This window comes from Strongylocentrotus purpuratus, unplaced genomic scaffold (genome assembly GCF_000002235.5).
Source record: "Strongylocentrotus purpuratus isolate Spur 01 unplaced genomic scaffold, Spur_5.0 spur5_scaffold_15, whole genome shotgun sequence".
Lineage (NCBI taxonomy): Eukaryota > Metazoa > Echinodermata > Echinoidea > Camarodonta > Strongylocentrotidae > Strongylocentrotus > Strongylocentrotus purpuratus.
Genome location: NW_022145600.1, coordinates 3,138,337 through 3,149,788, shown reverse-complemented (window position 1 = coordinate 3,149,788; position 11,452 = coordinate 3,138,337). Strand labels below are relative to the sequence as shown.

The 11,452-nt window shown below is 37.6% G+C and overlaps 1 protein-coding gene across 2 annotated transcripts; it reads right to left on the bottom strand.

Annotated features, from left to right (window-relative positions):
- Window positions 1-56: 56 nt before the first annotated feature.
- LOC115923977 (charged multivesicular body protein 7-like) lies at window positions 57-11,424 on the bottom strand. 2 transcript variants are annotated; one of them, XM_030985363.1, is made up of 10 exons: window positions 11,053-11,424; window positions 9,167-9,332; window positions 7,338-7,529; window positions 5,939-6,009; window positions 5,216-5,327; window positions 3,831-3,950; window positions 2,137-2,241; window positions 1,478-1,676; window positions 812-892; window positions 57-452 (listed from the first exon to the last, which is right to left on the bottom strand). In XM_030985363.1, the coding sequence occupies exons 1-10, from the start codon at window positions 11,316-11,318 to the stop codon at window positions 343-345; spliced, it is 1,422 nt and encodes a 473-aa protein (XP_030841223.1). In that variant the 5' UTR covers window positions 11,319-11,424; the 3' UTR covers window positions 57-342. The 2 variants fall into 2 exon arrangements, with proteins under 2 accessions (XP_030841223.1, XP_030841224.1); XM_030985364.1 differs by lacking the exon at window positions 812-892.
- Window positions 11,425-11,452: the final 28 nt, after the last annotated feature.

Here is an 11,452-nt window from a genome sequence, read left to right as displayed (position 1 = left end):
GCAAATAATCTGAAATAATATACTTCACAATCAAATTACCATTCAAAATCAAAGCTAGTCTTTTGTTCTATAAATGACAACAACAAAATAATCAAAAGCAAGTGAAGGAAATTTGTACTGTTATTGTACTGTGTTGTAGATTTTCAGCAAGTTTTGTGAAATTTCACGTTAAAACAACCCATTTATCAAGCTGTACTTGAGGCTTACAATTCTAAGACCAAGACCCGAGAAAAACTTTACACAATATCAATTTAGTTATTTTTAATATGCACTACTTGCACAGAACCCTAAACATTCAGAGCACAGTATTTGTTGGTGTATGATTCCTCTAAAGAAGACTGGTCATGATGCCAGCATGCTCTTTCGTATACTATCTCCTTGGCAGGATGTATCCAGCTCAGCGGGTGACCCTGAAGGCACTTCTGGTAGATCCAGCATACTTCCACTTGTATCTAGTTGGATGAAGAAAAGAATAATTGATGATCGATCAAGCGAGTTATTATTAATTTAGTAAGTCTTGTCTTGTCCTCTGGATCTGTTTATAAATCTTTTCTGTAATAAATCAAGATTCATTATTTTGAAAGATTTTTCCACTGGCTTCAATGTGTACCTGTTCATAAATCTTGACTAATCTCTTAAATCTCGTGCTTTGAACTGTTTACTCTTTTCTTTAATTATCATTTTCTTAACCTGCATCTCTTTCCATTCTTCTGAACTTCAGTTAAGTGTAACAAAATTAATTAATATCCCTATCCACACATGTCCCTTTAAAAAAAAAATGGTCACGATGCCAGCATGCTCTTTCGCATACTGTCTTCTTTGAAGGATGTATCCAGCTCAGCGGGTGACGCTGAAGGCACTTCTGGTAGATCCAGCATACTTCCACTTGTATCTAGTTGGATGAAGAAAAGAATAATTGATGATTAAGAGAGTCATCAATAATTTTGTATGTCTTGTCCTCTGGATCTGTCAGGGCCCCCTGGAAAACAGTACTGCCATTACTGATGGGGCCACCCTGTTTAAATAAAACGAAATAAATAAATAAATAAATAAATAAATCTTTTCTATAATAAATCAAGATTCATTATTTTGAAAGACTTTTCCACTGGCTTCAAAACTACATCCTCTGCCCTTTTGTAAAGTTTTCATACCCAGATAAAAAGTTCATCAGAAAGGAATTAAATTTATAAATCAACATCCCCCTGGCAAACAAACAAACAAACAAAAGGAGGAAGAAGAGGGCTGATAACAACCCCCCCTCCTCCTTAATTGGTGCCTGTTAGATAATTCTTTAACCAAAACCAAAACAACACACCACAAAGCTGATGTTGATGAACCCTTTTTTTTTTGGGGGGGGGGGGGGGGGGGGGGGCTTGTCACAGAATTTTTGGACTTTTGCCCCTACCACAAAAATCTTGGATCTGCCAATGTATACCAGTCAAGTAAAATTGGAATTAACAGAGATTAAAGTGCATACCTTTGGCAGTGCTTTTACTTTGTTCTGTTGATTTGGATGGAGTAGTGGTCACTGACACATCTAGATCACCACTGATGAGCGATTCCAGCTCCGATTCCAGAAGCTCCAGGTCTATGTCTGCACCGAAGCTCACCGTATCATCGATGGACTTGTTCCCTCTCACCATGGTGTCGTCAATCTCATTGCACATTTCCATGACCTTTGACATTTTTTGGAATGAGAAGGGAGAATCGTTACATTCGGCAAAAGTATAATTATTGCAAATGTGTTTCTATTCAACCCCTTTATGATTGAAATCTATTCCGTCGTCAGTAATGGACGAAACAAGAGTTCATGAAAATCACTTCCACTGACCTGTTCCTCTCATTTTTTTTTCTTCTATTCAAACAAAAAAAATATCAGGTAGGACTTCCCCAATACATTTCTGAAGATTTAAAGTTGCTCATGCATGGGTACATAGAGGGCAGCACACAGACGTACGCACAAGAGCGTAATACCTGTTGGCCGAGTGCTATGTAGTGATCGTCAAGTTGCCTACTTCACGAAAGACTATATACCCACGTTTGAATTTAAGATATTATGCGTTAAAGCAAAGTCCTAATTCTACCTTACAAACAAAATATATAATTGAAAAATTAAAATAATGATTGCAAAATTACCTCTTGAACATCCGACACTGCATCATCCACCGTTTCAGGTGAGAGGCCGTTGTCATCAAATGTTTTCTTTAATGCCTTTGACCCAGACCTGTATGCTTCCAATACCTGCAGTAAATACAATACAATATTGGCACTTATATAATGCTCTCACAGTAATTGTATCACAGCGCTTTACAAAGATATCATATAAAAGTAACTCAAGACAATAATTGTGAATACTACAAGGACAAGGACTTATAGGTTCGATGATTAATTTAATGGTTAAAAAGAAAGATTTTCAGGGACTTCTGGAAAACAGAAAGAGATGGTAAGCCTGAATAGAGGTGTCGAGGACGTGGATACTTCACCGGACTGTGGATCACAAGGTCCGCGGTTAAAGTCCTACCGCGGCACAAATGTCCTTTGGCAAGACAGTGATCTACATTTGCCACACTCAACCCAGGTGATGTAAATGGGTACCTGGCGGGAATTAATTCCTTGAAATGCTAGAGCGCCGTAATGGCAGCTGTGCTAAAGCCAGGGTAATAATCGGGAGCACCAGGAGTGTCAAATCTGACAGACATGAGCGCTATACAAGAACCCACTATTATTATTATCATTATTATTTACTGTGGGAGATTGACCCATTTAAGCATTGAGCCACAAGGGAGAAGTAAATCATCACAAGAAATAGCACAGCTAAAAGTTGATTGCAGGGATTCCGGCCAGGTGCCGTTTTACAAGTGCACACATGCCAATCCAACTACATTAAAGCTTGCATCTTTAATACCCGGTACCCATTTAACTCCTGCGTGGAGAGTGGCAAATGCAGATTAAAGTCTTGCCAAAGGACATAAGTGCCCAGTTGAGAATCAAACCGCAGACCATGTGATCCACATTCCGGTGACACATCCACCAGACCACAACACCTCTTAGAAACAGTCCTTTTAAGCATGTACAGTCAAACCTGCTTTAGTGACCACCTGTCTACAAAGACCGCATTTTTTGTTTCCCTTGAAAATGGTTTCTCATTGAAACATGTACTAAAGGAACCTGTTTACAAAGACCACCTTTTGTGTTTCCGTAGGGCGGTCACTATAGACAGGTTTGACTGTATCTTATCTCTCTTTCTCTCTTTCTCACTCTCTCACTTTCTTTAATCATCACTCTACCCCTCCATTTCTCGATCTCTCGATCTCTCTTTTTTTGTCTCCTGCCGTCATGGTCGTGTTTAGTCATTGAGATGGTAGATAGATCTGACTCGTTTAGCCTACCATGATTAAAGATGAAGTTGAGTTCTGGCCATGAAATTGCATTGTGAAAGAAACGGTGTGGAATCGACCAGAAAAGGTTGATCATCTAGCATATAAGAATTTGTGTGTATTGCAAGGTTCTGGAATCATCAAAATGATAAGAAATTTGGCCAAGTCTTGGTAAAGTTACAAACACTGTACACAGAAAGATGTATATGGGACTACACGAACACGTTGCGTAAAAATCCTACCCTGGATTTTTACGATGTCACATGACATATTTAGAATATGAAGGCATTTGAAGAGCCATGCTTTTCTGGGAACATGTCTTATCTGATGTTCTTCCACACTTGCATAATAAAAATGATATTGATAACGCCCACAAATTAGTTTTCACCTCTTCCCAGAACTCAACCTTCTCTTTAAGATACATTGATGAACTGTTGTAGAGTCTATGCATACCATTTTGTCAGACTCAGCAGACTCGAGTCTCTCTTGAAGCTGCTGTAAGGCATCTAGGGTGGATTCGTCACTTGCTAATCTCTTCTGAGCAAGCTTCTTCCTTCTCAGTGCATTCTTGGCCTGGAATGTTACAAAAGAAATAACAGCATAGTAAGGCCTAAAATAGAAACTTGTTGTATCGCCCTTTGCGACCCTCCCAAAAATCTGAAAATCTACGGTCGGCATTTTTTTTTTTTTTTTTAAAATTTTTTAACCGTCTTTTAGATCTTTTTAAATTAATGAATACAAATATGTATTTTGTTTCTTTAAATGGGATATAAATGCATAAAATCAAATTTTTCCTAAATTCTCACTAATTATGAGGTGGAAAAGATTGAAACACATGTATTAAAGCATTAAAAACTGAGAAATATCAGCCAAAAGAGGGCGGGGAAAAAAGAAGAAAAAAAAAATTCAAATCTGAAAAATATCGGCGCAAAGAGGGCGACAAAAAAAAAAAGATTAAAAAAAAAAAAAACTTTTCTGACCGACCGACCCATGTTTTGGCACCTAAAGGGCAATACAACAAGTTTTTATTTTAGGCCTAATATGGCTTCATATTTCCGTCTTTAGGAGAGAGGGCTTAGGTTTTTCCTATCTTGAATACAAGGTGTAAAACAGCAAAATACAAGCCAATATATTTTTCTATGTGAAAACAAGTCAACATTATTCAAAACTGCTAAATAATATTGAAATTGATATTCTTGAATTTCCTTGTTTTAAATGTAGCTATTGAACAATAAATGAAGAACGTGGGCCTATTCTTATCTATTGCATGTTAAAACCATCATTACTAAACTCCAAAATGAACAAACTTTATAAATCTGAATGTTAACCAGCCTTAGGTCAAAAGAGTTATTCAAAGTCATTAAGGTAGTCAAACAAAGAAAATTTCAGAAAACAGATAATTATGGACAAAGTATATATGGATGAAAAATACAAATAATTTAATGAAAAATCATATAGATATCATGGAAAGGCATGAAATGCTTTGTGACTAGCCGTGTCTCGCATGTGACGGTAGGAATCTTGACGCTCTACAGAGGACCGCTGAAGGCAGAAAATCTGGATCTCAAAATTATGATTTTTGAGAAATGATTACTGCGAACCCAAACAGATTTTAAAGAGGGAGTTTGTTATATTTGATCAGTAAGGCTTCTCCATAGTCATGATATAATTTTGCATCAATTCAAAACACTTTCGGTTGACTACTTTAACACCATTTCTGTGAAATGAAAGATACATTATGAGACATTTTCTGCCTGGTTAGCATCTACCTCGTGCATCATATAACTGCTTGGTCCCAAACAACAACACAAAATGGCGATGCTTGCATAAGTACTCACTGATGTTTTCTTTCCTTTTCTGAGTTGTTGTCTGGTCTCTTTATCTTCTTGTTCCACTACTCTTGAGAGTCTCTCTATTGTCAACTGCATTGAAAGGATTGTCTTCTTTAATCTGCAAACAAGAATACAAGATTCATTTGCATTATATTTTTTGTCACAATTTAAAGCAAATGGAATGTTATCATTTCATGATTTTAATTCATAGAATATTCAAATTTTCTTCTTTTGTAGGCATAAACAGGGAGTAGGAGTTTTATTGAAATAAATATCTGTAAAAAAACGTAGGTGTTAAAAGAGCAGAGCTGGGTACAAAATGATATAAATAAATAAAGCTAATTGATATCACATCTTTCAATGAAATGATATAATAAACTGGTATCAATGTATTTGATGGATTTAATTAAATACATTGATTCTGTTACACTGTTTCCACTTTAAGAAGTATAACATTGTGATTAATATTTTTAGAAAACAAAAAACCTTTCCTGAATTTTGTCTACTACTAGTATATGTCATTACAACCTCTATTTTGCAGCCATCCAAATCTAGATGAACCATGAGTACCCATACAAAGGTACCCAACCTTTCATCACAGTCAGGCAAACTACTTTGCTAATATTCACAAGATTTTAATGAATGAGAAGAACATGACAAATGCAGGTTTGTATAGTAAAAGATGGAAAAGATCACACAAAAATGTCCCTTCATTAAACGTATATTCACCTTAGAGTTCCAAGCTCCACAGATGTCACTGGAGACACAGCTTTCTGGCTTTTAGATGCAAATTTTAATACCTGAAATAAATGGAATAAAAATCATTATGTAATAGATAAATGCTTGTAACAGGCAGCTTATGGGGGTTGGGACAGCTTTAAAACAATGATGTAAACATTCAGTGCTAAATAAGACAGAGTAACAAGGCACAAGAAAGCAAGAGATGGTCATAAACACACATAGAAACTTGGGCAACCATGTATGATTTCCAAAAGTAGTTTGTGCGAGGCTTGCTACAAACAGGTAAGTCTTAATATATTCAGTGGTGTGGGCTATTTATATCCAGTTTTGATAATTCTTACTTGAAAATCAGCCCTGTATCTCATGTGTCCAATGTAAATCTTTATTGTTCAGGCATTTACACATGGTATTGATTTTTGTGGGAAAAAACCTTGAATTTGGGAGTGATATAATTCTACCATAAAAAGGTGTTACATCTGGTTCTATCCTGAATGTAGTAAAAAATGAAAGCCCATAATAGAGTGTTAAATATCAATAAAAGCTGAGCTGATATACATGTAGTAATGAGTATAATAATTTAATATTCTCTAGCGCACATATCCACCACTAATGTGGCCCAATGTAATGTCTTTTGGCAAGAAATTAATCTACTTTGCCACACTTCACACAGGTGAGGTAAATCAGTAACCGGTAGGAAGAAATTTCTTGAATGCTTGAGCACCTTCTCATGGTAGCTCGGCTAAAGCTGGGGTAATGGTATGATTGCAGGACCCTCCTGCTCAGGGTAAACAGTATGAATACTGCCGAGGGTACCTGCCAGCAGGTAAACTAAACACGACATATTATTAATACCATTATTATTATTATTACCCCGGCTCTGCTAGGTTACTGATTTTAGCGCTCACAGTATTCAAAGAATTCCATCCAACAAGTACCCATTTCACATCTGGGTGGAGAGAGGCAAATGTAGATTAATGTCTTGCATTTGGTGCTGCGGCGGGACTTGAACCATGTGATCCACAGTCTGAAGACGTATCCACTAGACCACAACACCTTTAATAATCAGTCACATGGTTCATATAAGCAGGGGTCTATGCTTTTTGTCCTGGGGTAGGTTGGAGGCAGGGGTAAAAATATAGAGGGGCTCTGGGCAAATTTGCCCCAGAAATCCCCAAAGAGCCCCGAAAGTCATAAAAGAGCCCAACATTTTTTGCATAGAGTTCAAAGCAAAACAAATTAAACAAACTTGAAAAGTAGCCCCTGAAATGTTTTTAATATTTTTTTCCCTTGTTGGGGAGGGAGGGGGTAGGGGGGGGGGGGAAGCTCTCGTGTGAATATAAGCGTCAAGCTATAACATATATATGTAATTGCACAACTGTTCACCTACCTTTGTATTGTCATCTGTTGTTACCAGAACCTGTTTCGTCCTCTGAAGATGAAGAAGGACAAGATCAAAAGAAGCGTCATCCTGACACAGGTCAACGCACTCTTGCTTGAACGTGGAGTAGTCCACTACATGATCGGTGCTGGTGCAATGGACATTCTCATGATGTCTCTTGAGAAAAGCTTCTCCAAACTCCTGTAAAACATAAATATGAAAACGTCTATATTGTTGGAAACGGCTGACACAGGTCTAAATCTGCACACTGCTTCTTGAACATGGAACAGTTTACTACATCGGGGAGTGTTTCACAAAGATCCTTATTCGAACTTAACTTAAGTTGGACTTAAACATTATGGATTGGAAAGCCATGTGTAGCCATAAAAATAAATATATATTCAAAAGCAAAAATTGAAGTATTTTAGACTTTTTATTAATTCTACATCAAGAAAATGAAATCTCCTTCATAATAAAAAATATGAATGATTTGAATCAACATTTTATGCCTTTAACAATAACTTGTAAATAATATTTTCATAGATGCTAACGGCTTTCCATAATTGTTAAGTCCAACTTAGAGATAAGTTAAACTTAGGATCTTTGTGAAACACCCCCCAGCACTTCTCAATGTTTTTAAACTCAAGGCCCACTTTGGCTGATAGAGGTTGTTTGAGACCCACCTTGCAAAACTTGAGAAAAAATAAGAATAAAACATGACACAAAGAAACGGAAAACAATTGTGTGGTAAATATGCAGTGGCGTACGAAGATATTATTGGACCTCTCCCTCTGCCAAACCTTACATGTATCTATTGAACTGAACCAGAAAGTGAAAGGATGATAGATTTGGGCATTTTTAACCCTCAAACACATAATTTCATGAACATGTTATTTGAACCATCATGGGTAGGAAAGTTTGCAAGGAGAGCACTGCAACCATAGGCTTCATAAGAGGGGGGGGGGGGGGGAGCTGAATTCCTCTGGCCCAATATTAATCAATGATCAACAGCTGTGTCATGTAAGACCAGACCTTGGCAGACCTTGCAGCCCACTGGTTTAGAAGCAATGTACTACATGATCAGTGCTGGCATAGTGTACATTCTCATGATGTCTCTTGGCCACTGCCTATCCAAGTTCCAGTAATCATCATCATATACTAAAATCAGCTTTTCCCTTCTCAGAAGTGTTAATGACTTTCACACCACGGCACTCCCTCCCTCCACTTCTTCTTCTTGTATCAAGCATCCTCCTCAGTTAGACTAACCTTACTTATTTCTTTCTTCACCATATCTTTTTATGAAATCTGTGGTTTTGCCCTCTTATGCCAGCCACTTTTAGAGCCCATGCTCTTTTCACAGGTTCATCATCTTCCCTTCTTAACACATTTCATTTCATTTCATTTCATTTATGGGTTCAACCATTTTTTTAAAAACAACATTCAGAATTACAAACAATGGTAGTGGTACTCCATGATTTGATAATTGTGTTGAACTTGCATCTTCAATCAAGTATGTTTCTCATATTGTTCTAAGTTTCATTAAAATCCTTAAAAGAAACAAATAGTAAAAAATAGCCAAACATATGCAGGCATAATGAAGCAACAATCAATTGGGTGTTATCATTATTTATTTGACCATAAAAATTATTAATCAGATCCTGAGCAAGATAAGAAGAAAAGGTTTGTGGGTGGGGGTTCACAACACAAAGATTCTTCTCTGTTGCCCCTAGGCTGCAGTTCTTTATAAGAAGGGCAGCAAAAATAATATTAGACAACAGAAATACAAGTGACTTTTCTTTGCCAACCAACAAAGAGTTCAATACGTAAAGTCAGCATACCTTCAATAATTCCACAGCTACAAAGTTTCCTACAGGGGGCTCGTTCGTCTGTTGGAAGAGAGAGGCCATCGTCCATCTCACAGGTTTTCTAACAAATGTGTTGACTCCCCATGACAACCATGTTGTACTTGCTTCTAGATCATCTGCTCTAACCATTTGACCATTTCTATAAAACAGAGGAGTAAAAAATCTTGTTGTCATCTTTAGAATAGTGAATCAACCAATGTCTTTAATTAAAATATAACAAAATCATAAGGGTGCTCCCCCCCCCCAATCGAAAAGGCAAAAATATAAGAAGAAAAAACCAAGAAAGAAAAAGGTGAGAGTGAGGACAAAGTGCTTTGTATGAGAAGAAAGAAGAGTCCGCTAGGTGAACTGCAAAACCAGTGGGTTCGTTGGATGTGGGAAGGGGTGATTTCAAACCTATTTTAGGTTTTCTTTACCTGCCTCTAGCTCTTCACGCTGATAGGTGCCATTTAAGGCTAGGTGATATCAATATCAGATTTCATATCATCACATAGCCCGGTTTGAAAAATCAAAGGAAAAACTTTCAGCTGAATATCGGTGGCATTTTTATTGATACACTCTCTATAGGGTCTACACCTGCACTAGACCGAATTTTCCGTCTCTTTCGTTCGTTAGCCTCTTATTGGGGTAGGGTCGGCCGGCTCTCTCTTTAGAGACGGAAACCGTCTATACACATTCCCTTGATAACGCCACGGCCATTTCAGGTCGTAGCGTTTTGCCCCCAAAATCCCCCAAAATGTCATTTTACCTCGTGCATTTTATATTGTAAATTAGGCCTAGGCTATAATAAATCAGTTCCACTTACCAACTTGACTGAAATAATCAGTTTAATAGTCCCTTTTTAGGAATTTATGGGTCAAAATCGAAATCCATGTTGAAAAAGATTTTCAAAATGGATTTCGATTTTGACCCATAATTTCCTAAAAAGGGACTATTAAACTGATTATTTCAGTCAAGTTGGTAAGTGGAACTGATTTATTATAGCCTAGGCCTAATTTACATGTGGATGTGCACGAGGTAAAATGACATTTTGGGGGATTTTGGGGGCAAAACGCTACGACCTGAAATGGCCGTGGCGTTATCAAGGGAATGTGTATAGACGGTTTCCGTCTCTAAAGAGAGAGCCGACCCTACCCCAATAAGAGGCTAACGAACGAAAGAGACGGAAAATTCGGTCTACACCTGCACAACACCTACATCAGTATGAAAATACAACCGACAATGGCCTGTAAGGCTGTATAATGAAGAAAAAGAAGAATAAGGGGGAGGAGAATCTTTAATAAAGCTTGTTTTTGTAGCATATGAAATTATCCTGGTAATGTGTGCTTGGCAAGCTTGGTTATAATCAGTAGGGGCGCTGTTTCGAAAATAAGAATCGTCCGCTTAAATGAGATTCTTCTTCGTAAATGCAGACAGACGCGTCCTGGACAAAAAGGATCATCCGCATTTTCGCGGACGATTCTTATTTCCAATCGACGCGTTGGCGATGTGAAAAACGGATTCCGCGATGATGCTCCTTGATGCAAATCACATTGGCTTTGTACAGAGACTTTCACGTTATGAACGATAAATTCTCAGAGAGACGCGGAATCTGTTTTTCACATTGCCAGCTACAGTAGCGCGCAGATTAGGAACCCTACACCTGCAGTGCGCAGAAGAAAAATGAACCTAATATTTCTTAGGACATGATTTGTCCGCATTAACAAGGATTATGAAGGATATCCTTGTTTATGTGGACGATCCTCGTTCTCTGACCAGCCCCCCTACCGATAATGAATTTTATATTTAAAAGACGAGCTATAATTATTTATGATCATAAAAACATCAAAATTTCTTTTAAAAATCGTTTAGTTTTATACCTATTCATTTCTCTCATCACTGCACCGATGGACTGCGGAACAACTCCTTTTCTCCTAAACTTCTGTGTCAAATCTTCCAATGAAAACAGTAGAGTTTTCTGTGTTTTTCCATATTTCAAGATGAGCTCTGACCAGAATTTCATCTTGTTGTCCCAATCTCGAGGATTCACTTGCCGATTCTCACGAAATCCAGAAAACAGGTACCCCATTCGTTCATCATCTTCCCAGCAATCAGGCAGATGTTCAGTGCCTGTGGTGGTATCCATGTTTTGATCTCCGAAACAAGATACAATTTACTTTCTTGTCAAACACCAAAGAAGTGCATTTCAAATTCTGTATGGCGATGAATATGACTCGACGATTGCACAATAAAGCAATCAGCTGCAGCCAGCGCCAGTAC

Excerpts from the sequence above, each read along its gene's own strand:
- LOC115923977 (XM_030985363.1), bottom strand. The coding sequence starts at position 11,318 with ATGGATACCACCACAGGCACTGAACATCTGCCTGATTGCTGGGAAGAT. Across the intron at positions 9,333-11,052 it reads GTGATGAGAGAAATGAATAG|AAATGGTCAAATGGTTAGAG; the intron begins GTATAAAACTAA and ends TCTGTTTTATAG. Across the intron at positions 2,242-3,830 it reads CTGCTGAGTCTGACAAAATG|GTATTGGAAGCATACAGGTC; the intron begins GTATGCATAGAC and ends TATTTACTGCAG.